General features: G+C 51.6%; 1 protein-coding gene and 1 pseudogene across 5 annotated transcripts; both read left to right on the forward strand.

Moving 5' to 3' along the window:
• The first annotated feature begins 4164 nt into the window (after nucleotides 1-4164).
• DMKN (dermokine) lies at nucleotides 4165-18408 on the forward strand. 5 transcript variants are annotated; one of them, XM_059381182.1, is made up of 21 exons: nucleotides 4165-4657; nucleotides 4920-5135; nucleotides 5251-5307; nucleotides 5598-5648; nucleotides 5809-6018; nucleotides 6620-6673; nucleotides 7056-7121; nucleotides 7374-7424; nucleotides 9222-9266; nucleotides 9883-9936; nucleotides 10880-10930; nucleotides 11078-11125; nucleotides 11339-11386; nucleotides 13575-13631; nucleotides 13918-13965; nucleotides 15591-15635; nucleotides 15755-15796; nucleotides 16115-16183; nucleotides 17221-17244; nucleotides 17588-17635; nucleotides 18134-18408. In XM_059381182.1, exons 1-20 carry the CDS (start codon nucleotides 4280-4282, stop codon nucleotides 17633-17635), a joined length of 1662 nt encoding a protein of 553 aa, XP_059237165.1. In that variant the 5' UTR covers nucleotides 4165-4279; the 3' UTR covers nucleotides 18134-18408. The 5 variants fall into 5 exon arrangements, with proteins under 5 accessions (XP_059237165.1, XP_059237166.1, XP_059237167.1 ...); XM_059381183.1 differs by lacking the exon at nucleotides 17221-17244; XM_059381184.1 differs by lacking the exon at nucleotides 10880-10930.
• On the forward strand, nucleotides 17829-25948 carry LOC132004950 (tigger transposable element-derived protein 1-like; annotated as a pseudogene).
• Nucleotides 25949-26217: the final 269 nt, after the last annotated feature.

Consider the following 26217-nt stretch of genomic DNA (forward strand, 5'->3'; position numbering starts at 1 on the left):
ATCTTTTCCTTCACGGCACTTATGATGATGTGTAATTAGGTATTTACTCATTTAACATCTATTTACACCCTAGAATAACATGTTCAAGAGGAGAGGTTGAGGCCAGGCACAGATGGCCGGCAGCTAACAGGGGGGGAGTCTGCTGCCTTGTGCGGACTTGGTTTTCCCATTGGCATGGAGTAAGTGGGAGCAGGAAGCAGGCATCTGAGACAGACAGGCAGAGGCAGGCTAGGGGTGAGGAGAGGAGGGGCCAGTTTGTGCAGAAGTGGAAGAACAGGGAGGGGAGTTGGGGCGGGACCCTCACAGCCCTCTTTTATTGGGGCTGACTACGTCTGTGCCGAGCACTTTCAGACATGATTCATTCTACCCGCCCGAGCTCCCGGTGAGGCAGGCACCATGATGGTCCCCCTCCCAGACTGAGGACGCCCAGCTAGTGAGTGGTGATGGCCCTGGCTCCTCCTAGTCACGAGCATTTCCCTGCTGCTGGTCTCTGCTGCTGAGGGGGCCTGCCTCCCGGGGACCCTTGGGGGAGTGAGAAGGAGCTACTTCAAAATAAGTCCTCTTTAAAATTAAGTTTCTGCCTTCAGGAGGTACGTGCATGCCTGTGTATGTGTCTCACAGTTAAACTGCCAAAAAACCACTCCAACAATCCCAACATGCCCACCACTAGCAAGAATACAGAGCGCGTGCATGCGAGTGTGCCAGACACCATTCTGGGCACCCCACCAGGACTCCCTCCCTTCACCCTCGCATTCCTGCCTCTGACAGTCAAGGAAACTGCTGCACAGGTTAAGATCACAGCTAGTAACGGGGGGTATCAGGATCTGAAGCTGGGCTCCAGGACAGGTACTGCGCACAGGTGGATCAGCAGATGCCAGCTGGAAGCTCAGGACACCATGGAGGGGAGCAGAGACAGCACCCAGACCCAAAGCCTCATCTCCTTTCTCTGCTTGAGTCCAGCCTCTCTCCTCCCCCCACTGAACCCTCCTCCCTGGTCTCTGTACCCACCTCCTGCCCCTTGCCCCCCAGTCTGTTCCTCAGAGGGACCCTGTTAACATTGAGTCAGACAACAGCCCTCCTCCATCAAAACCCACCACTCTTTCTACCTCATTCAGAGTAAGGGTCTGAGTCCTCACAATGGCCCCAAGTCCTCCTGTCTGGGTCCATTTCTCTTTGACTTCAACACTTCCCATTTTTCCCCCTGCTCCTGTCAGTGGTCCTCAAGTAGAGTAAGTAGGTCCCTGCTCCAGGGCCTTTGCACTGCCGTCCCTCTGCTTGGGATACTCTATCCCCAGACATCCTTATGGCTCACTCTCTCACTTCCTTTGGGTGTCAATTCATAAGTCACATCTCAAAAAGCCTTTCCTGATTGCCCGATTTAAAATACTCACTGTATTTTTCATTAGTGCTCACCACCTGCTATGTTAATTGTCCAACATCCTCACAATGAATGTGAGCTCCCTAAGGGGAGAGATTTAGATGATCTCCCACGCTGTATCCTCTGTGCCTAGAACAGGTCTGACACACAGAAGGTACTCAATAAATACTTAGCAGAATGAATGAATTAGTGACTTAGGAAAGCTGAAATCAGAGGGTCTTGGATGTGAGGTCGTGTAGGTCAGATTTGTGGATGCCATTCGGTACAGGCACAAAGGAGTCATGGGGATGAGGTAGGAAAAGCTGGTTGGAGTCAGACAGACCTGGGTCATATTTGGACACCACCATTTTACCACCATATTTTCAAAATACCTCTGATATATGTGTATTGACCAGCCCTGGGCCTCAGTTACCTCACCTGCAAAATGGGAATGTCTACTTCCCCTGCCCCGAGGCTGTTGAAAGGATTGAATGAGATCATGCATATGGAAGCACTTAGCCTTCTATTTGGTTCACAACAGGCATTTCATAAATATGCCTGCAGACCTTGTGAGTTGACCTCTTGGGTCCAGAGATGCCTGAGGGCAGTTTCCCCCAGAAGGCAGAACATGGGAGCACAGGGGAGAATCCAGCTGGTTCAGGAACATGGCTTTGAGTAAGCCTGAATTACTCAGTGAGAGCCCTGCCCTTTTCTCAATTTTCCCTCAAGCTTTCTGTTTATGTTAGAGAGGAAGACTCAAGTTCTGTGCTCCCGTGCCTTGACTACCTCCCTCAGACTTGCCAGTCTCCTTTTTTAACACAGGAGCCACGGCCAGCTCTCATGTAACACCGCTGTGTACTTCTCACTATGTTTTATGTTACTTTCTATTTGTGGACAAGTGATCCTGGCTTTCTTTTTACAGTAGCAACGTAAAATATACTTAAGAAAGTAAGCTGGCTTAAAGAAAAATATTAATAACAGAGATGGTCAGGAGGCAGATATACACCACGGTGAAGGCGGTGGCCCATGAGGGAAGTGTGGGAAGGAGTCTCTGAGGCAGGGAGTGTTCTACCCCCAGCCCCGTGGTCCTGTCCTCGGACGTGGAAGCAGCTGGCTCAGGGGCTTAGGTGTCCATCAGCAATCCGGAGGCCTCAGATTTACTCCTGCCCCCTGCCTTCCATTAGGCCCCAGGGCAAAACTGCCACCAATTCCATCCAGAGAAGAATGAAGGTTTTGACAAGCAGCGGGAGGTCTGAGACGGAGGATGACAGAATGTGCTGGGAGCAGAGTTTAGGAGTGGGGCAGGCCTGGGCTTGGCTTTGGCTCTACCACACACCACCATTCCCCTCTGAGCCCCAAATTCTCTGTCTCTAAATGGGGTAATTCTAAGACTATCTCCCAGGGCTGTGAGAGCCTTAAAGTGCTTAGTCCGGCACTGGGCACCCAGAGCCATGGATAGACTGGAGCCGTGGTGAAAATTACAATGATGATTACCACTACCACCATTATCACTCTCATTAAAGGGAGATGGAATAACAGGGAGGTGGGAGGCGCCCAGGACAGACAGGGATTGTGTTTACGCGGTGAGAGGTGCTGGATATTACAAGCTGGGGTGCGGATGCTGGGGTGGAGAGAGACTGACTGAAAGACATTGAGAAAGGCGGATGGAAACCAGCCCCTCCTAAGTCGGTGATGAGTTCCAGTGATACAAGGCTGGCGACAAGTGGGAGGCCCCAAGGCCCTGGGAGCAGAGAAGTGGACGGGTGCTGGACAGGGGTGAGATGGGTTAGATGACTGAGCTCTGTGTCCTGAGCTGGGACAGGGAGAGGGCCACGCTGCTGACCGAGGGCCCTGGGAGGGGGCAGGGTGGGGGGCTTGTGCTGTCTCCTCCTCCCCTGCCGCCAGGTCCTGGGGAGACTGGGGGTGGGGTGGGGCAAGCGGCAGTCCCAGTCCTCTCAGGAGGCTCTGAGCTCACACACGTGCCCCTGTGGGCCAGGTAAACAGGATGGGTGCCTGGGTCAGCTGCTCCCTCCCACTCATTCCCTGGGGGTGGCTGGCCCGCCCAGTTCCCTGCTCCGCACCCAGCTTTCTCAGCCAAGAGCAGCCCGAGTGCTGAGACGCCCTGATGACCACTCTGGCTACTTCCTACCTCCATACCTGGGGTCCCCACTGAGGGCAGTCTCACAACTCCCAGAGTTTCTGTGGAGTGGAAAGCATGAAAGAGTGTGAGGACAGTCACCTTTAGGGGGCAGCATGGGAGGGAAGAGAGATGGAAGAGGAAAAGGTCACCAAAACTGAGAGAGTAAGGCCGAGAAAGCAGCTGCCTCTCATCCCAGTGCCCCTGATCCAGGCTGGGTTACACCTTGGGTGGGTCTCGCCCTATCGGGTTCCCTATGCTTGCCTCCTGGTTGGGTCCTGCCTGTGGTTCCTTTCTCTTGAGTCCCCTCCACCTACCACCTCTAGGAGACATCAACCACCTATCTCCTCAGATGCCCCCATCCCCACCCTGCGCCCCAAATTCCTGGGGTTGGGAAATCAGAACACCTTTGCACCTGCCTCATCCCATTTCTTCCTCCCTGATGCTCGGGCTCCCTCTCTGTTTCAACACAGACTCTCAGACTCACAATTACAGCTCATTACCCTATCGGTGGCTGGCCCTGAGTCATGAGGGAGGGACTCTGGGCTCCCTAGCCCCGTCACCTTCTCCCAGGCCACAGTATAAGGAGTAGCGGCAGGGAGGAGGACTCTGGGAAGGCAGGGGAGTCTGGGAAAGGAGAGAGAAGGCTGCGGACTTAGAGGAACGGGGAGTGAGTCAGGAGGAAGAACACAGAGAAAGGCACACGCAGACACGGGGGTAGAGGAAGGACAAAGAGAAGAAAACTTGGGTCAGAAGAAAATAGGAGGGAAAGGAGTGAGGCAGAGATGAAGTCACAGGGCTCCCTGGCCTGCCTCCTGCTGGCCCTGTGCCTGGGCAGTGGGGAGGCTGGCCCACTGCTGCGAGGAGGGGAGAGGGCTGCAGCAGGTGCTGGGGATGCCTTGGGACATGGGGTAGGACATGCCATTGGACAAGGGGTGGGAGATGCTATTAGCCATGGAGTCGAAGAGGCTGTTGGCCAAGGGGCTGGAGAGGCAGCTGGCTCTGTAGCCAGAGAAGTCATGGGTCATGGCATGGGGGAGGCAGCCCGTGCCCTTGGAAATACTGGGGGCGAGGCTGGCAGACAGGCTGAGAACATCATTCGACGTGGAGAAGATGCTCTCCACAGCTCCTGGCAGGGGATGCCCGGCAGCAACGGTGCTTGGGTGAGTAGCGGGCAGCTGGGTGTGGAAATGGAAGGCTGTGGGCAGTTGGGTTGAGAATCTTGGAAATCAGTTGGAAGGATGACTGGGTCTCTTATTTGTGGCTGTCTGGGGTGTTTTCCCTCCATGGGATGATGCCTCCTTCTTCCACCATGCTGGGGTCTCCCTCTACCTGCCTCTGCCTATGTCCTGCTGTGCCTGCCCTCCCCTGTCACGGAGGGGGAAGGGCACACACACTCAGTGCAGGTGTGTGTTGTTCTTGCAGGGAACCGGCGGCCAGCCTCCATCCGGAGGCCATGGCATCTTTGGCTCCCAGGGTGGCTCTGGAGTCCACAGCCAAGGCAATTCTGGAGGTCCAGGGACTCCCTGGGGCCAGGGGTATCCCAGAGGTCCAGATGGCAGCTTTGGAACCCACTCTCAGGGAGGCTCCTGGGGCCAAGGAGGCAACGGAGGGTCTTTCAGCTCAGGCACCAACGCTCAGGTACAGTAACCACCCGAGCCCTGAGGCTTTCCACCTCCTGCCCTTCAAGCCCGTGCTCTCCACGCCTCCCTCATCTTACTGTCGGTACCCACACTCAGCCTCCTCCTCTCTGCAGGGGACTGTGGTCCAACCTGGTTACGGGTCAGTGAGAGGCAGCAACTCACATACAGAGGTAAGGGAAAGAGTATGGGGAGGAAGAGGGTGTCCAGGTGCGTGTGCCAGAAAGCAGGAGAGACGAAGAGGAAAGAAAGGCTGGGGGGTCAAGGTACAAGGCAGATTGGACAGGAAAGAGATGGGCTAGATGAGGGGGCCAGGAAGAGGGGGAGGGAAGTGGGATGGGTGTGGGGCAGAAACAGGTGGGGAAAGAAGGCCAAGCCACAGGAAACAGGAGAGCCCGGCCTGTGGCCATGGCTTTCACTGAAGTCTGGAAACTCACCTGTCCCTGGAAACTTTCCTCTGCAGTGCACCAACCCCCCACCATCCGGCTCAGGCGGAAGCTCTAGCAACTTCGGGGTAAGGGGATGGGCCGTCGGAGCATGTTGTGCAGGGAGTAGACAGAACATCGGCTCCCCTCAGACCGTGCTGTGGGGAATATGCTAGAGCCAGAGAGGGAGGGGAGGGAGGGCAGCAAACACTCCTGATATTCTCACTCTGGTCCCTTCCTGCCCCTTAGGGAGGCAGTGGTGGCAGCAGTGGCAGTGACAGTGGCAGCGGCAGCGGTGGCAGTGGTGGAGGCAATGGCCATGGTGGCAGCAGTGGCAGTGGTAGCAGCGGCAGTGGTAGCAGCGGTGGCAGCAACAGTGGCGGCAGCGGTGGCAGCAACAGCGGTGGCGGCAGCAGCGGTGGCAGCAACAGCGGCGGCAGCAGTTATGGACCCAGCTGGGTGAGTTCTACTCTGCTGCTCACCATCCCAGGTCTCCTCAGCTCCTGCTCCCCACCTTTGCAGCCTCCCAGGCAGGCTTCCTTACACAGCCGGCTCTCTGGGGCCTCAGCAGAGGTGCCCCCGCTGCTGCATCTGCTCACTCGGTTCCCTTCTGCCCAGCGCGGGTGGGGATGCCCTGCCTCCTGTCTAACCCACTCCTGCGGCCGCGCCCGCTTGGTGGATAGGTCTAGAGCTGGGGGTGGCAGAGGGGAGAAGAGAGGTGGATGCAGGAAACGGGCTTGGGAAGCTCCCAAGAGAACGGTGGCAGGCCCGTCGCACACACGGAGACAAGGACACGTACAGAGCTGGGGTGATAAATACAGGGCCCAGGAGGCCCCTCCCAAAGGGCTGAGGGGACTGGGGGAAGAGCGGACTATAGCCTGGCAGCTGGCTTAGGGTGACTCTCCCAGAGGAGTCCTGCAACAGCGGGAGCACAGTTGGCTCCCCCGGGTATCTGGGAAAGGTCTGAGGCAAGAAGGGGTAAGTAAAGAGAACAAGCCAGGTCACATAAGCTGCTTTAACTTACTGCTCCATATACTATCTGTTTTCCCTCCCAATCTAGGACCGTCCCTTAGAAAATTCTAGGAATTTTCAAAGCGGCTCCTCGGGTTCACAGGTAAGGACTCTTGGGGTCCCTTCCTCTGCCTATGTTCCAGGAGAGGGAGGGGTAAGGAGAAGAAGGGGGAGGACAGACAAGCCCTTAGGTGCCAGGATCAAGGCTCTTAAGATGTTAGGCTCCAAAGGCTTTTTGGCTTCTGGCATGTGGTAGGGCGAGAGGACGACAGCTCAAAATCCCCAAACTGTCCTGCATTTCCGAATACACCTGGTCATACCTGTCCTTTGTGTTCTGAAAAACTTCCTTCACTGGCCAGCTGGCTCAAGATGGGAAGAGACGGAGGTTGGCATAGGGGAGTAAAACAAATTATAATGTCCAGACAACGATCTGGTTCCCACTGAATCCTTTTAAGACCCTGTGTGGACTCATGTTCCCCTCGTAGGGATACAATACCGGCTCTTCCTGGGGTAGCAGTGGTGGCGGAAGTGGCAGTGGAAATAAACCTGGGGTGAGTGTCTGCTGAGTGCACTCGTGCACAGATCTGCCTCCTCTTCCTGGAGGGGAGGGGAGATAACAGGTGCTGAGGCTCCTTGGATGATGGGAGAGCTGGGAGAGCGCTGGCCAGAGCTGAGAATGGGGCCGAGGTGGGGTGGCTGCTGGCTAGCCTCAGGGTTAACAGATTCATGTGTGCTGCAGTGTGGGGGCTGCCCCTGGTGTCTAGGCCGAAGCAGAGGGAAAGCTGTCTCTCTCTCTCTCACAGTGTGACAACCCAGGGAATGAAGTCCGCATATCCGGAGGATCTGGGGGTCAGGTGAGAGCCAAACTTGGGACTGTGCCCACTCCTGCTTGGCGCCACTCCTAAGGCTAACCTTCATCCCAGCCCTGTCCGTGGGAAAGAAACCAAACGCATACTCCTACAAATATTAAAAATCTCCAAAGTAATAATTAATTGCAAATCCTTACATGATATGCCTCACTTTATACCATGGAGGAGGCTATGAAAAATCACATAGAAACCAGTCCTTCTAGAAACATAATCACTTCAAGTGACCTACACCCACCCGGCCAGTAAACAGAAGGCCTGAACAGAATGCCATGACCTCTTCGACAGCATCTGGAAACTGGGTTTGGAATGCACAGACTTTCCTCCTAGTTATTCTGGAAATTTGGGCTTTCTGTCAGCATCTACAGCACTGACAAGAGGAAGTGTTGTGCTAAGATCCCCACGAAGAGCCTAGAGGTCTTGTGAAAACACAGGTTCTGAGTCAGCAGGCCTGGGGTGGGGCTGAGATTTTGGTTTCTACCAGGTTCTGGCAAGGCCGATGTGCACTGGTGTGAGCACAGCCGATGGGGAGAAGGCTCCCTGAATATTAGGCTCCTCGGATATTTAAGGATACTAATATGGGTAGGTAGGTGTTAGTTTCTTTTTTTTTTTTTAAGATTTTATTTATTTATTTGACAGAGAGAAATCACAAGTAGATGGAGAGGCAGGCAGAGAGAGAGAGAGGAGAAAGCAGGCTCCCTGCCAAGCAGAGAGCCCAATGCAGGACTCGATCCCAGGACCCTGAGATCATGACCTGAGCCGAAGGCAGCGGCTTAACCCATTGAGCCACCCAGGCGCCCCTAGGTGTTAGTTTCTTAACTAACGATTCTTAACTAATGATTTCCTAACTAACTAACTTCCTGGCTTGTAACTGTTTCTAGCTCTTTGCATACCAAAGTCTTAAATATGTAGTCAAATATACCAGTCTCTTCTATGGTTTCTGCTCTTGAAAAGAAAAAGGCCGCGATTTTCTTCTAGAACTACTAATACATCTATACTTTCATTTTTTATATTTAACCCTTTAATCTACCAGGGCTTTACTTTGCTATATACAATCTAGTCCCATTCCTCAGTTCGGCTAGACTTGCCCCACATTTTGGATCAGAGCTGCGTGCTCTCTTATGAAGGGAAAACCAGATAAAAACAGAAGGGGGGTACCAGCTAGGTATAACTTGTGCCCCTTGAACCCTCCAAATATTTACCTGGTGTTGCCAGCCACACACATTGAATTATTTACACCATTGATGTAAAATGTCACTTGTAAATACCTTCATACTTTGGGTTCTATCTGGTCAAACTGACTCCATCTGTTCCGTGACAAGGCTTTCTTTATGGTACATTAATATCCGCCAGTACAGGTCATCCTTTGTTGCCTATCTTTTCCAGTGTTTTTTCACCTATCATTTTTTTAAACATTTTAAAAACATTTTATTTATTTATTTGACACACAAAGAGAGAAAGATCACAAGTAGGCAGAGAGGCAGGCAGATAGAGGGGGAAGCAAGCTCCCTGCTGAGCAGTGAGCCCGATGTGGGGCTTGATCCCAGGACCCTGAGATCATGACCTGAGCCCGAGGCAGAGGCTTAACCCACTGAGCCACCCAGGCACCCTCACCTATTCTTAAACATTTATTCTTCCAGATGAATTCCAAGATTATTTTGGCCAATTCCAAAAGAGAACTCCATGAGGACTATTAGAGGAACTGTACTAAATCAATACAGAAAGGTGCAGGGAGGGACCTAAGATCTAAAACAATGATCTCTGTTGCACTGTCTCATCCCTCAGGGCTTTGGAGGACAGGGAGGTTCCGGCGGCTATGGCGACCTCAGGGTAAGGAGATGACCGGCACTGAGAGTAGAGACCGGTGGCGGGAGATGGGATGGAGGTCTCCTTTGCAACAGCAATGCTAACAGAGCTGATAGTCTTGCACCCAAGCTGGTCTTGATCTTAGCTCAGGGAATTCATCTCAGCACCGGGAAAGTGGGACTGAAGAAGTGCCTCCCTCTAACTTAGGAGGAGAGGAGCTAGAGGACTTCAGTGCCACTAGGCTCCCACTGACTCTCCAGCCAGTGGCCCATTTCTGACCAATGTGACACATCTGCCCAGACCATGGCTTACAGTTTGCATCAGTTTAGTCCAACAGTCTGGCTGGCTTCTGCCTCAAAACCAGGGGACAGTTCAGATACTTTGGTGGCAAAGGCCCTTCCCGTTAGATTTTGGGAAGTTGCGGAAGTGAATATAAAGAGATGGTTATGTTGCCAATTGAGTAATAACCCAATCCACAGGAAGTTGAAGCAAGATTTGCCAGGGAGAAGAGCCTCTCTTGGGGATCTGGGAAATCTGCTGGGTTTGTGCCCTGATTCAGGAGTCCCTTGCCCACATCCTGCTATCTTGCCCTCTCATCCTACATGAGCCCTCCACAGACTCTTCCATTTTCTCTCTGTAGGAAATAAGCAAAGAGGGCAGTCGTCTAGTTGGGGGTCCCCAAGACAATTATCAGGTGAGCACAGATGGTTTTAGGAGAAGGGCTGGTAAAGTGTGGGGACAGAACACTAAGGGATGGGGAAAAGAAAGAGAAACATCAGTACCTTCTTGCAAGCTGCCCTGACTCTGTGTTGAGTGACCACCAGGAGACTAGACAGGGGTCTGTGATCCCCGTCTCCTTGGTTCATCCATTCCTCTCCCTTCTACAAACTACAATCATCACTGTGTATTATCACTGAGAGGGAAACACAGCCAAAAGTAACAGGAGAATGGTCAAGGGGCTATTTTTGGAAACCATACTTTAGAAGTGTTAACCTCTGAGTTAGAAAGCAGTGACCTCTCAGTTAGAAGACGGGGCTTCAGAGGACAGCTGTCCCACCTGTCTGTCGTCTGTGCATCTTCAGGCAGGGCAGTTGGCCTCTCTGAGCCTGGGCTTCCTCTCGGGTAAAATGGGGATGGCAAAACCTAACTAGCTCCACGCCACAGTTACTGCAGAGCTTTCTGCATCGTGACCAGAGCAAAGTGATTCAGGATCTGGACACGGGAGTCCGACAAGGAAAAAGAACCTGAGGCATGTGGCTGGACAGCTCTGAGTTTGCTTCGCTCCTCTGTTAAGTGGAGACGTCTCCACACAGGAATACGGCAGGATAAGGCACTGTGCTAGGCACGTGATGGGACTACACATGAGCTCCCAGCAGTCTTTTTGGGACAGGCTTTGGGGGGAGGCAGAATAAGAATATGATTCAAAGGAATGGGCAGGGCTATTCTAGAAATAAGTGGCAGAACATTCCAAGAAGGTGGGAATTCCTATTGCTGTGTGAGAAAAGAGAGGAGGTGACTTTACCCAGAGTACACAGAGCCTGAGCAAAGGCAGAGCTGGTGGGCCCGGAGCAGGCTAATAGCGGGCATGCGTGACAGGAGGCACAGGCCTTGAACAGTAGTCCCCCCTTCCTACCCAGTGGCAAGGGCCCAGCGGAAGAGGTGAAGCTGTCAGTGGGATCAATACCTTGGTGAGTGGAGGCATAACCCCACCTTTGGCCGGGACCATGGCATCAAGTGATCCCTTGCCTCCCCTCCGGACCCTCAGAGCACCCGCCCCTGCCTCTTGCTCACAGGGTGGGTTCCTACTCTTATCCCCTTTCTCTTTGGTTCCTTAGAACTCTCAGACATCTCCTGGGATCTTCAATTTTGACACTTTCTGGAAGGTGAGTTCAACAAGATCTCTCTAGCCACTCTCTCGTGGAAAATCGAAGTTCTGTCCCTCTGCCCTGTGGGCTTGAAGCCCTCTTTCCAGAAAGACCGACTGTCAGTGGTGGTCCTTGACCTCTTGCCCTGAGGTCCTGAGACAACATTACATCACATTACAACTCAATTTGCCATTTTCCTCTTTTTTTTTTTTTTTTTTTTTATCTCTGCAGAATTTTAAATCCAAGCTGGGTTTCATTAACTGGGATGCCATAAACAAGGTAAGGGCTAGAAGGCCGTGTCATTCGATCTTTGTGGGAGAGGGAAAGAGAGAAGAAAGCGAACTGCTACCCCCTAACCTGGGGAGCTGGGGAAGTGACGATGGCAGTGGAAGGGGCGTTCTGTCCAGGGCTTAAAAAAAGGACAAAAACAAAGAGGAAGGAGGCAGAGGCAAGAAGAGGGTAGTTTGGAAACAGCTAGGAGTCCGGGAAGAGGAAGGAATGGGCCTCTTTTATGTCTCAACACACAAACTGAACAGGTGTCAACCTCAGTTTCTCCTTTGAGACCTGGAAGGTTAAGGGGAGAGTGAGGAGGCCTAGTCCTTGCAGGGGAAGGACTTAACAGTCCGGAGGAGCTAGAGGCCCCAGGAGGAATGACACTGAGAAAGAAGGGAAGGAAAATGATTATGTGCCCAGTGCCTGCTGGGTGCCAGGTATTCTGGGCCCTGGGTGTGCATAGGTTGAAGAGGCACTTGGAGCCCAGAACCCTCTTCTCCTTCCCCCCTGCCCACCCCTTCCACATTCAGGGATCCCTTGGCCAGGCTGATCTGATGCCTAAATAGCAGACATGCCTCCAGAGCAGAGGCAGGCCGATAATCCGAACAAACTCCAAAGGCAGAAGTTGCAAGTGACAGCCAACGGATGTGCTTTGTTTGAGCCACTGTTCTGTTTTTTTTTTTTTTTTTAATTTTAAAAACACTATGAATTAGTTGCCAAAGTTTAAAAATTGAGAGGTTCTACAAAGTGACTTGAAATTCTGACTTCTCTTGGAAAATGAGGCAACACTGGGCCCCTCTTTCCTCGAGCTCTAATGGACAGCTGCTCTAATGAATAGCGGCTGTTTCTCTCCTGCAGCCACATGCCTGCTGCCCAGCAGTCACCCCAGCAGCTGAGCTTCTGACCCTTACAGTAGAAGAAGGAAGACAAGGATCCCTGCCCTCTAAAACTCGTGGGGGATACTGGTGGTGGTATGCAGGGAGGTGAAGAGAAAACCCCAAACTCAGGCAAGGTCAAGTCTGCGCCTTGGGGAAGAAGATGGGAGAGCGAAAGATGTGGGAGGCAGAAGTTCCCAGGTGCAGGGCAGTGCAGTTTTGGATGAACTAAAAGAGCCAAATGGACTTTTCTGTTTTAAAGGAAACGGTGTCTGAGAGGGGCGAGACTCCTTACTGTGGATCACGGGGAGACCAGGCCCCCAAACATGAGGAGCTTAGGGTCAGAGGCACAGATGGATACTTCCCCAGGGGCCAGAAAGGCAGTGAACATCGGGGGGTAAGGTGGGCAGTAAAGGGAGTGCTCACAGTTAGGCAGGATCCATTTGGGGCAGCTTCCCCAGAAGCAGATCTAAGAAGGGGAGCAGGACAGAGATTGGCAGAGAGGAGAACAGAAGTCCCATCTCCTTAACAGGGAGGGAGCTGAGCACTGGGGCCAGACTGAGCAGTGACAACAGGGAGACTATACGTAACAGTTCTTGGCAAGTAAGAGTTGTTCCATCCCAAACTGGAATTTCTGGATTTGGCTGGATGATAGCCACCCTGGGCAAAAAGATCCTTGCCGATTTCAGGAGCAGAGGCCTGATCCACCCGACTTGGCCCATTAGGTCCTGAATTCTTACTCCTTGAGCTTCCTCTTAGAACTTATTTCTTTGCCCAGGATGAGAGCTTTCGCACCCCATGACTTCCAGACAAGGAGCTACCAGATGGATGGAAGCCCCCAAGCCCTTCTTAAAACCCCACTACTCCACCACTAATCTCAACCCTTATCCTTGAAATAAACCGTAGTTGCCCCACACTCCTGGTCTCTGCTCCTTTCTTACGTCTCCATTGTCATTCCAGGGGGGTTGGAAGGGTCATCCACAGCCCTGCAGCTTTGGGCAATGGGCTGGGGGTCCTGGTCCTGTCCTGAGGTTTGGCTGCAGTGAGGTTCTGTCAGAGGCCGGGGAAGCAGGGAGAGTGAAGAGCGTGGTGTGTGTAGGGGGGAGGGGGGCTGGTTAGCGGCTCCCGAGATCTAGTCTCTCTTTCCCCCTCTGCTTCCAAAAGCAATTTACTAGTGTTCCTAAGACACCCCAGCTTCCCTCCAAACCTTAGTCATGATGAAATCCTGAAGGCTGAGTGATGGTGGTAGCGGGAATAGGGGTATAGGTGAGCAGGAGGCCAAGCTCCCTGCTCACCCCTACCCCACCTTTCCTCCACAGGGCCAAGTCCCACGCCCCAGCACACGCGCCCTGCTCTACTTCAGCCGACTCTGGGAGGTAGGAGATCTCTCACTTTTCAGAGAACTGGGGATCTGGTCATCTGTCCCTTTCCCTACCTCCCTCAAGCTCCAGCCCACCTGTCACAAAATTTGCCCTTTTTTCCTTGTGAGATGGGCAAACGCGCCCAAATACCATCAGAAGTGCTAACACCCTCAAGCTCCGGTATGCTTATCTTCATCTAACCCCAAACCACACCCAGGTGCCAAAACCCATTCTTGTACCTTTCCAACAAGCTGCCATACTCCTCGCTCTGAGCCCCACTCACCTCTTCTCCTCCCTCTAGGATTTCAAACACAACACCCCTTTCCTGAACTGGAAAGCCATTATTGAGGTAAGGGTGGCAGAACTGCTCGTTCTGGAAGCCCAGCTCTGGGGACATGGGACCTGGGCTCTTGGCAATGGCTTGCATTCAGTCCCTTTGGCTTACCTTCCCTGCTGAGGGAGCTCCTCCCTCTCTTCCCACTCTCCTCCCTTTCTGCTAAGTGGGGGTGGGGTAGGAGAGAGAAGCCAGTGAGTCACTACTGAAGGAGTAGGGTGGGCGGTCCTCCTTGGGATAAAAACTGAAGCCAAGGACAGGGGCCTTCACAGGCGCAGGAACATGAAGCCCGCCACCCTCTCTGCTCTGCTGCTGTTCCTGCTGGGCGTGGCCTGGCTCAGGGGGAGCCACAGCTGGGTGGGTACTGCAGGGTGAGCAGGGGAGGGGACGTGAGGTGGGGAAGAGAGAGGGGCCTGGAGCTGGGGCCAACTCTCAGGACTGGAAAAGGGGTGTTAAGGAGGAAAGCTGAAAGGAAACAGGAGGCATGAGGGGAGCAGGTCAGGCAGTGGTCAAGTGTGAGCAGGTGCAGAAGGTCTGAATATCTGGGTTCTGGGAAGGAGGGGTCCTGCAGAAGGCCGCATCTTGATTCTTCCTGGCCAGTGGCCTTTGGGCACAGAGGTTAAGGTTGCCCACTCACTCATCCGTGTGGGCCAGGTACCCGAGGCTGGACAGGTGGGGCCATGCAAAGGGGGAGGTCAGGGCCCTCCAGGTGCGTGTTGTCATGCACTCATGAATGACCAGTGTGCCTTGTTGTCTGAGGGAAATCTGAATTTAGGTGTTCACAACTATTTAAAAATGCAGACCACGCAAAAAATCTCTGGAGGCCTGTGGTCAAGCCGTTTGTGGTCAAGACCTCGGTGTTAGGGCTAAGAGTGGGGCTACAATTCAGTAGGAGTTAAGTTGGAGTTAGGAGGAACACCCTAACTCTGAGGGGGGGGGAGGGTGGGAGAGGGGGTTCCAAGTGGAGAGGTGGTAATCACAGAAGCTAAACTTCTCTCCTGCTGCTGAGAATTTTCCTCTTGCCTCGACTGCAGAGGGGAAGGGCCCATGCACCTGCGCTGTGTCTCACGTGGCCTCATGGGTTTTCTTGCATTTCTCCCCTTTCGCTCTCCTTTGGCTCAGTGTGAATCTAATCACCTCACTCTACCTCTGTTTGCTGAGGATAGCATCCCATTCTTCCAGAAGCCCTGTGGGAACAGTGTTTGTGAATAGGAATTACAGGGCTAAGAAGGGAGCAGGGTTTGGTGTCCGTAGAAGGTGGGTTGGGGCTGAGGGGCCGTGTCTGCCCCAAAGGTGCCTATGTAGGCACAGCTCACTTGCCATTCCTGATCCGTCCGAGGCTGGCCTGCCAGAGCTCCAAGTGTGTGGGTGGGGGCAATTGCCTCGCTCCCCCACACTGAGTGTAGAAATCTGTCCTGTATCTATTGGGGTCATCAGTGTCCTCAGGCTCACTGGCTTCTCCGGAAGCACTGCTGATCCTGGACCATGGAGAGGGGTGCAGCGGGATGCGTGAGTGCTGGTGCTTGGTGCTTGCGCGGGAGGACAGGGCCTAGGTGACAGGCTGCTGGAGCCCTGTGAGTCCGGCAGGGCTCCAGGGACCTTGGACAAAGACCCCTTCACGGAGACTCTCTCCCTTCAAGGGTGCTGATGCATCGCTCCAGAAGAGGTCGGGCGGTGCCAGGCAGGTGAGTCTCTCTGCCCTCAGACTGACGTTGACGGTCCCAGGTCCCTCTCGGTCTGGTTCTCGGGGCTGGCCAATCTGAAATTCTCTCTCCTCCACACCCTCATGCTGTTGTTTTTTCAGTCTGGCGGAGGATGGCAAGAAGTGGCCGCTGTGACTTCTAAGGTAAGACATCTGCCACCGGACCACCTGATTCAAACCACGCTCATTTCCCTGGTCTCCTGCCTTCACTTCCCAAAGTGATACTTGAGGAGATGCGAGAGGTACCAGGGAAGGAGGAGGCAGGGCCACTCACACTATAAGGGAGGTGAGGCTATGGGCTCTGGCTGGCTGAAGGAGATTCTATAGAAAAAAAAATGCATGACAAAAAGAAGGAAGGCAGGGTTTGGAAACAGGTCTGGTCCAGACCAGGAACCGGTGTGTTTATTCCACAGCAAAATGCCCTCATCCCTTCTCTCTCTACCCCCGTGCTTTCTTCCACAGAATACCTATAACCAGCAGGCATACCCTACTTCTTCTGGTGGGCAGTACTCAGCCAAGATCCCCTCTAAGGTAAGACTCCCAACTGCCTTATTTCCCCACTGGGGTCTCTGCATGGGGTGGGGGGGGGGCATTGAGGGGCTTTCATGGCCAGGCTGAGCTGAGGCCGAGGCAGAATCCTGTTCATTTTGACAGTCATGTCTCTCCGCCCCTGCGTAGGGAGACTCAGGCTCCTTGAGAGCCATTTGGAAGTGGAGGGTGGGAGGTTCAATGTTCTTCACTCCCACCCACTCAGAAAAGGTTACAAGGGGGCAGCAGCTGTGTCGCATGCCCTGGAGAAAACTGGGAACCAGCATCCTCTCAAAGAGGGATATACAGCTCTAAAAAAACCCTCACATGACACACAGCAAAACAAGTAGCCTTCCCATGTAGTAGAGTCTGCTCCCTCTGCCTCTGTAACTGCTGACATTTGTTCATGGGATGCGTGGAAGGCGAGAGGAGGGCACGCTAACACTTAGGGGAGGCTTGCCCAGAAACTTGTGGTTGGTGGGAAAATTAACGTTTTGTTCCACAAAGGGAATAACGGGGGGGGGAAAAAAAACCCAACCCTGAGAATTTTGTTTCATTCAGATGCAAAGAAAGCAACCTTATATATTCAATAAATGAACATGCTAAATACTAATTAGACTGGTGAAGAAAAAACAGGTGCTATTTCCCGCCATCTCTCAGAACAAGGAGAACAAGGAAGCCCCTGGCCTCAGGGACGGGACTTATACTGAGAGATCAGGAGTCACCTCCTGACTGGGAATGGGTGAAGTAGTAGTTAATGCTGTCCGTGGATATCCACTCGCTAATTTCCATCCATCTATCTCCCTATCTACCTTCTGTTCACTCTGCTTGGCCAGTGTGTGCTCATCTTGGGTAAATGTACTTAGGATGATAAATCTGCTTTGAAAAGAAGTCCATGGGCTGAATGTCCACAGTCAGACCCAAGGGCCTCCGAGATAAACTGGGTCTGAGCCTGCCCCTGCCATCGGGTCCCTCCTGGGCCCCGAGAACAAGGCAGAGGTCACTGGAGCCCCACATCACCTCCTCTGATCTCTTTCCAGGGGATAACCACGCCTTCTTCCTCGGTGAGTAGTGAGGCCGAGAAAATCGGGCTCCTGGGCGCCTGGGTGGCTCAGTGGGTTGAGCCGCTGCCTTCAGCTCAGGTTGTGATCTCAGGGTCCTGGGATCGAGTCCCGCATTGGGCTTTCTGCTCAGCAGGGAGCCTGCTTCCCTCTCTCTCTCTCTCTGCCTGCCTCTCTGTCTACTGTGATCTCTGTCTGTCAGATAAACAAATAAAATCTTTAAAAAAAAAAAAAAAAGAAAAGAAAAAAAGAAAATCGGGCTCCTGAGAGAAGGGATCTGGGTCCAGAGGGCATGCAGGGCCAGGGTCAGGGCCATGACCACTCAAATGTTCTCTATGTCCCACAGGCTTCCCGGGTGCGCCCTGGCCTGCTGCAGTGGGTGAAGTTCTGGTAGGTGAGTGTCAGAGCAAGTGGTGCAGGCCTCCATCCAGGAGCTGAGAAGCAGCCACCCCAGGGGGCAGGGCTGGGGTCTTGGCATTTGCTTTGCTTTGGGTGGATGCTCTAAAGGCATGGAGAAGGAGACCCCAATGGAGAAAGACTCATTAGGAAACCAGTGAGGACACTCGGAAAGCACTCTCTGAGTACCGATGGAAGGCCCGCCAGAGGCCCCTGCCGTGCAGGGACAGCCAGGGGGAAGGTGGAGGGGAGGGACAGGACAGAAGGTTCTGGGAGAACTGCAGGAGGAAGTGAGTAGCCAATGGGGAAGGGCAATAGATTAGCTTGGCAGAACCACAAAATCTGTTTCAGGGAGAAGCAAGAGTAAGGGGACACGCAGGTGAAACAGATAGGACACCAAAAAACTGGGAGAGCAGAGGCTGGATGAAAGGATACCTGGTTTCAGCACGTTCAGGAATAGCTGAATTCTACCATTCGGTCTTGTCTTTTCTTCTAGAAAATTACTTCCAATCAGGACCGATGCCCTGAACATCAGCTGTCAAGGAGACCATCTGTGCCCTGCCCCCAACTCTCTCCCTGTGCCAGACCTGGCCTGGGTGCTGACACCTGCTTTTTCTAGGTTGGGGACTTGGTCTGTCTGTCCCTCGTTTCTTCTAACTGTGAGGTCTCCTTGTCCAGCAACCTCATCGGATAAACCTGCCACTTTGTTCACCTACTCCGTTTTGTGACCTCAAGTCACTGTAACAATTCTTCAGGAGAAGCTTCCTACTTTTGAGTTTCTTTGTGGAAATAAAATATGCATCTTGTTTCCTTACAATTTCCCACACTGTGTTCTTTAATGTTAGGCTGATGGCCTGATCAGGGAGGATGGAAGTGATCTGGGGGCAGATAATTTGCCTTCCTGCTGAGAGTGGTAAACCAAAGGGGGGAATTGAGAGAGGTAAGACCTGGGTGGTCCTGACAAGCAGTAGTTAGCTGCTCTCCCTGTGCCTCAGTTTCTTCATTGTAAGACATCATCTCGGCCCAGCCTACATCTGAATGCCATGCCCCCCCGCTGAGGCGTTCAAAGGTGTTCTGCTAGCCTGAAAAGGCAAGAGGGGAGTCATCCACATCAGGAAGTGGAAGTAAAGAGGGTTTTCAAGCGAGGAGGCCAGTCCCAGAGGGTCAGGAAGGTGCAAGAACAGGGGCCAGGGGCTAGCACAGCACATGCCCCAGCCTTGTAAACACATGGAGGCGTGGATGAGACTGTGTGCTTAGGAAGATGTGGGCAAGCGGCTCATAACCAGCCCAGTGCCTTGTTGTATGCAGTGGCTCTGCGTCTCTGGAATACAGAGGGGGTGGCGGAGACTTCTACTCTATGAATGTGCCAAGGAAACAGGCAGAGGTTCTTGGCACAGGCTGAGCCCAGGCTTATCCCAAGCCTAGCAACGCTGCAGACAGGGCTGGAGAGTCCGCACTGAGAGTCTCCGAGTCAAAATCCCGTCAAGGCCATATAATGTCTCCAAATTAGGGAGTCCCCATCACTCATCCCCGACATCCCTGCAGGGACCCAGGAAGAAAAAGGAGGGCAGGAAGCACCCTGCCAGCCTAGGCGATTCTCTCTGAGATTGCAGGTTCCCCGAGGGCACAGCTCCTGTCTGCCTTGGTCATCATCGCTCCATCCTCAGCTCTGACCACAGTACCTGACAAAGGGTGGGCCTCAAATAGTTGGTGAATAAATGAAAAAAAACCTGGTCCAAAATGGACTTGGGGAAACTGTCTTGATTAAACCCATCTGGGCGAGAGAAAGATGAAGACCATTCCTTTGCCCTGCATCCCCCTCTCAGTTTTGTCCTTAAATTGGGGCTACCACTTCATGGACATACCTCCATTTTATTGTGCTTTGCTCTATTGCATTTTGTGGATATTAACGTCTTTTACAAACTGAAGGTTTGTGGCAACCCTGCAACAGGCAAGTCTATTAGCACCAGTTTTCCAATAGTATTTGCTTGCTTCGTGTCTCTGTGTTACATTTTGGTAATTGTCTCAATATTTCAAACTTTATTATTATTATATCTGTTACGGTGGTCTGCGGTCCCTGATCTTTGATGTTACTATTGTAATTATTGTGGGGCACCACCTTATATATCCATATAAGGACGGCCTTATATGCCATCCATATAAGATAGCAAACTTCATCCATAGATGTTGTGTGTGTTGACTATTCCACTGACTGGATGTTCTCCCATCTTTCTCCTCTCCTTGGGCCTCTCTAGTCCCTGAGACAACAATATTGAAATTAGGCCAAATTGAAATTGGGGTGTCTGGGTGATGCAGCTGCTTAAGCATCCGACTCTTGGTTTTGGCTTGGATCCCCATCTCAGCGTCGGGAGATGGAGCCCCCTGTCGGCTTCCATGCTCAGCAGGGAGTCTGCTAAGGATTCTCTCTCCCTCTCCCTCTGTTCCTCCCACCTCTAATTTTTTTTTTTTTTTAAGAAAGGACATTAGGCTAATTAATAAACCTACACTGGCCCTCTAAGTGTTTAAGGGAAAGGAAGATTTATGTGTCTCTCACTCTAAATCAAGAGCTATAAATGACTAAGCTTGGTGAGGAAAACATGTGGAAAGCTGAGACAGGCCGACAGCTAGGCCTCTTGCTCCCTGGCCATTTGAGAATGCAAAAGAAAAGTAAATGAAGGAAATGAAAAGTGCTACTTTAGTAAGCACATGATTGATCAGAAAGCAAACAGCCTTGATGCTGATAGGGAAAACATTTCAGTGGTCTGGATGGAAGTTCAAACCAGCTGCAACATTCCCTTCAGCCAAAGCCTGATCCAGAGTTAGGCCCTGGCTCTCTTCAATTCTGTGAAGGCTGAGAGAGGTAAGGAAGGTGCAGAAGAAAAGCTGCTAGCAGAGTGGGGGTTCATGAGGTTTAAGGAGAGAAGCCATCACCATGACATAACAAAATCGTAAAGTAAAGTAGCAAGTGCTAATGTAGAAGCTGTAGCCAGTGACCCAGAAGATCAAGTCAAGGCCGTTCCTGTAGGACTTAAGCAACAGATTTTCAGTACAGATGAAACAGCCATCTATTGGAAGGGGATGCTGTCTGGGACTTGGAAAGATGGCGACAAGTCAATGCCTGACTTCTCAGCTTCAAAGCACAGGCTGACCCTCTTGTTAGCTGGTAACTGAGTTGAAGCCACTGTTCACTGACCATTCTGAAAATCCTAGGGCTCAAAAGAATTATGCTCCATTTACTCTGCTTGTGCTCTATACCTGGAATCACAAAGCCTGGATGGCAGCACATCTGTTTACAGCACGGTCTGCAGAATGTTTTAAGACCACTGCTGAGACCTGCTGCCCAGAAAAAAAAAAAAAAGATTCAAAATATTACTGCTCATGTACAAGGCACCTGGTCACCCAAGATCTCTGATGGAGGTGGACAGTGAGATTAGGGTTTCCTGCCTGCTGACACAACACCCATTCTGCAGCCCAAGGATCAAGGAGTCATTGTGACTTTCAAGGCTTATTATTTAAGAAATCCATTTTGTAAGGCAATGGCTGCCATAGATAATGGTTCCTCTGATGGAGCTGGGCAAAATAAATTGAAAACTTTTTGAAGAGATGCCCTGCTCTACATACCATTAAGAATATTTGTGATTCATGGGAGGAGGTCAAAATATGAACATGTGCAGGAGTTAGGAAGACTGTGATTCCAGCCCTCAAGGATAACTTTGAGGGGTTCAGGACTTCAGTGGAGGAAGTCACTGCAGATGTGGGGGAAATAGCAAGAGAACTCGAATTAGAAGTGGAGCCTGAGCATTGGGCTGAATTGCTGTGACTTTATGATTGAACTGAAGGGATAAGGGGCTGCTTCTCATGAATGAGCAAAGAAAGCGGTTTCTTGGGATGGAATCTACTCCTGGTGAAGATGCTGTGAAGACTGTTGAAATGACAACAAAATATTTAGACTTATAGTTGATAAAGCAGCAACAGAATCTGAGAGGCCTGACTCCAGTTCTGAAGGAAGTTCTACTGTGGGTAAAATGCTACCTGACAGCATCACATATTACAGAGAAACTGTTCATGAAAGGAAGAGTCAACTGATGTGGCAAACTTCAGCTTGTCTTAAGAAACTGCCACAGTCACCCCAGCCTTCAGCAACTACCATCCTGATCAGTGAGCAGCCATGGACATTGAGGTGAGACCGTCCACCAGCAAAAAGATTACACTTTGCCGAAAGCTCACTTGATGGTGAGCATTCTTTAGCAATAAAGTGGTTTTTTAAACATATTTTTAAAAAATATTTTATTTATTTAGTTGACAGAGACAGAGCACAAGCAGGGGGAGCGGCAGAGAAGGGGGGAAAAGCAGGCTTCCCATTGAGTAGGGAGCCCGTTATGCGGCTCAATCCCAGGACTCTAGGATCCCGACTTGAGCCGAAGGTAGATGCTTAACCGACTGAGCCACCCAGACGCCCAATAAAGTGTTGTACTTTTTTTTTTTTAAGGCATAGTGCTATTGCACACTTACTAGACAACAGGATAGTAATAAACATAATTTTTATGTGCACTGGGAAACGAAAAATTCATTTGCCTCAATGGAGTGCCTGGTTGAGCATCCGATTCTTGGTTTCTGGCTCAGGTCATGATCTCAGGGACTGAGTCTCATGACAGGCTCCCCCCTGAGCAGGGAGTCTGCTTGAGGATTCTGTCTTCCTCTCCTTCTGCCCCTCCCCATGCTTGTGCTTTCTCTTTCTCTCTTTAAAACAAATAAGTAAATCTTTAAAAATTATTTAAAAAATAAACTAAAAAATTCACTGGACTTGCTTTATTGTGGTGGTCTGGAACCCAACCTGCCGTATCTCCAAGGTGTGCTCCTCCTTGTCCTGGGTTTCAGCTGTGTAGGGAGGGCCTTGCAGTACCTCCTGGAAGCCACAGGGAGGAGAACCAAGCTCTCCCAGGGTAGTCCGTCAATTCTATGGCTGACTGACAGCCGGTTGCCAAGAGTGTGGGTGATGAATCAAAAAGAGCTGGAACTCAGGTCTCCTGCAGCCTGTCCCTGAGGGACGGTGGGAGAAGCTGAGATGGTCAACATGGTTCTAGACTCTCAGGGTATTCCTGGTCCAAAGGGCTCGAACCAGCCCTTTAAAGTTCAAAGTGCCACTTGATGCAGGCAAAGGCCCTCTGGTGTAAAGGACTATTTAATAAAAGGGTAGGATCTCCCTTTCTCCTTCCTGGACTTCTGAAGCAGCCTCTGACTTTCACTTTTCCCTAAAATCCATTCTCCCATGCCACCCAGGAAGGATCCATGCTCAGAATTCTCCATAAGTTTTTTAGTAGCCCTAGAATCAAGTCCAACTCCTCACTGTGGCTTGGGGATGATACGGCTCTGGCCTCCCTCTTCCTGTCAACTCAGACCTGTTGGGAGACGCTCTCAAGGAATGCTGCTGCTTCCTGTCCCCGCAACTCAAGGTCTTCAGAAGACAGGAGCTTTAACTGCTTTCAGTCTACATTAAAATGTCCCCCCAACAGCCAGTGGAACCAAGGATACCTACCTGATTGCAATCATATTGCACCTGTTTTATTTTCTCCCCACAACTTGCCCTTCTCTGAAGTTACAGTGTTCCCTATTTTTTTTTTTTTTTTTTATTTAGACTATGATCTGTCTTCTCCACTGGAACACAAGTTCCACAGGACAGGTACCTTATCAATCTTGAATGCCTAGCACCAAGAGCCAAAGTGGCTGCTCAATATTTGTGAATGAGAAAATGGGAGGAGGGATCAGAATTCAGTGGGATTGATCCAGGAAGTCTTCCTGGGCGAAGTTCAATAAGCAAAGGGTACATAGGGACAAAAAGTGGGTGGCAAAGGAAGAAACCAGACCTGCTGGACAACATGGCTGCTTTTTTGGGTGTGATAGCAACATTGGGAGAGGCACAGGAAAGGAAGGGACAGGATGTCCCGAATTCTGCCTCCCAATACCCCACACCCCAGCACCTTTTCTCTTCAAAGATTTTAGGCTTTTCACCTACGTGTTCACCAAGGTCCCAAGGCCCTGGTGTGCATCCCTTCAAATCCCACATTCCCTTTCTGAACCCAAGAGTCTGGCTCCTAGCCCCTAGGTGTGTCTGTAATGTAGCAATCAGGGCTGGGCCTTGTCTCCTACCCACACTCAAGTTCTGGCAAATATGGGGTGGGGTGGGGGCAGGCCTGTGGGAAAACAGGGGTTTACTGGTAGTCTCCGAGGAGGGACTAGAAGATCAACTGGGCTTGGAGATGGGTTGATGCAGAGCCAGGCCGTGTGACTCTGCCTGACACCATTAACCCTATGTGATGCATCCAACGCATTGCTGAAATCCAGTGATTCTCCTGCCACCCGTTACCCAAACTGCTGGGATGGTGAGACTCCCCTCTCCTTTTCTTCCCCTACTTGCCCAACCACGGGACCAGGCACTCGGGAAACCAATCCACTGAGGCAGCACAGAGATGCTACATTCTAAAGTTAGCACTTTAAGCATAAATCTTGTAAAGCCAAGATTGCCCTTGAGGGTCCATCAGGAAGGTACCAAATGGAAACAAAGCTGTCGAGCACGGCCAGTTCTCTTCTCCAGAGGGAGAATGGATTTCTTCAGTTGTGCACATTGTATTCAGAGGCATTATACAGAAGTACTTATTTTTAAACACCCGAACTGTAAATCCAGAACTGGAATGGGTCGGCGGTCTTTAAACACACACTTGGTGCACCAAGGTGCTCCTACTCCAAGAAACACCTGGAGTCCGAGACAATTGCAGGTTCATTCTGGGGCATATGCTCGTGGAGGGCCATTAATCTCTTAATTTTCTGTGTTCATTCTGCCCAACATGTAAAGGTTAACTTACTGAAATTAATGCATGTATGCAGGGAGCTGCCACCTCTGGCTATGCAGGCGGCATGCTGTGAAGGGATACCTGAGCCACGGGACGAATGGGGGCTAAGTGCAGCCTGTCCCCCAACTCTCAGGGCGTGGGCCTGACTCATGCAATGTGCTACGTGGGCTGGCGAGGTCCTTTGGAGGACACGACGCCACAGTACAGCATGGGTGCAATCCAGGTGCAGGCCCTAGAATCCCAGGGTTCTCATGCTGGCCTTGCCACACACAGGCTGTGTGACCTTGGGTGAGTCACTTAACCTTTCTACATGCTGCGGTTCCCCTGCCTACAGAATGTGGATAATTATAATATCTACCTCATAGAATCATTGTGCTATTTCAATGAGATCGTTCATGTAGAGCACTTAGCACAACGCCTGCCACATAATAACATATCAATAAATTGGCTAACATTATCAGCAGCATTAGCATTTGGTGGAGAGGAAAACACTGGGAAGTCAATTTGTTACAAAAGAACTCTAGAGCAAATCAGATGATGGTGTTTGGCTCATCTGGTGCTTTGGATCCTCCAGGCCAAAGTGCTCCCCCATTAGCATGCCTAAGTGGAGTGATTATACAGTATCCGTTCTCCTTTGTCCATTCTCCTCTCCTTCTGCTCCCAGAGCTGACCCTATGCTGACAGAATGGTGGCTAATGAGCTCCTTCAGCCACTGCTCATTAATCAGTTAGAATCCATTACACATAAAAACATTCCTCCAGAAAACCTTTTGAGAGGCACTCCACATACCTCGGGCATTTTGTCGCTCATCCCCTCCAGCAGCATGACTGCACGATAGCCCCTGCCACCTGGCCATTTGTGCTAGTGAGTGTTCCTCGAGCTCTGTCTCCTCAGGTAGCCCTGCCAAGTGGGAGGTGCTGTTACAAAGACAGAGGAGGCTTCCTGAGCCAACAGAGGGGCCACATGTAGGGTGTGAGGGTAGCATGGGGAACTGAACGGAAGCACAAACTTCTGAAGTTCCCGAAGATTGTTCATGAGTGCCATCTAGCCCCTCCACCCCACGCCTGCCACCTGTGTGCACCGCATCAGGTCGGGGTAAAGAGGCCTGCTCTCAAGTAAGGTCTTGCTTTGTCCTGGCTGCTCCAGTCTACGTCCCGGCCCCTCCCTATGACACCAGGAACCGGCTGGGCCACCTGAACCTCATGGTGGGGAAGGTGACTTGATTAGAATATTTTGTCACTTTGAGGTGAACCAACTCATGAGTTGGGGGATGGGGCAGAGGGTGGGATAAACTCCATGAAATGGAGAAGGCACTCGAAGTTCAGGACCTAGATCCTATCTCCACCCGGGCATCTCTAAGACCTGCTTTGTGTTTTTTGTGTAGTTTCCCCCTCCACCCTCATGTGCTCTATTCCTTGTCTTTGTAGTTCAAGACAATCATCTCTCTGAAGACCCAAGAGTAAAAGACAGGCAGCTGGAAAACGGGAGAGGTCCAGCCCCAAAGGAGGAAAGTGTACAACTTGGTGGAAGGATGTTCAAACCCTAACTTACCCAATCAAAAAAATGCTCGCTCCACCTGCACTCTGTCTAAGGCAAAGTGTAGGGGCATATAAAGGTGATTAAGAGAGAGTTCTTGGGGGGCGCCTGGGTGGCTCAGTGGGTTAGGCCACTGCCTTTGGCTCGGGTCATGATCCCGGGATCCTGGGATTGAGTCCCGCATCGGGCTCTCTGC

Source organism: Mustela nigripes, chromosome 17 (assembly GCF_022355385.1).
Source record: "Mustela nigripes isolate SB6536 chromosome 17, MUSNIG.SB6536, whole genome shotgun sequence".
In the NCBI taxonomy this organism is placed as follows: Eukaryota; Metazoa; Chordata; class Mammalia; order Carnivora; family Mustelidae; genus Mustela; species Mustela nigripes.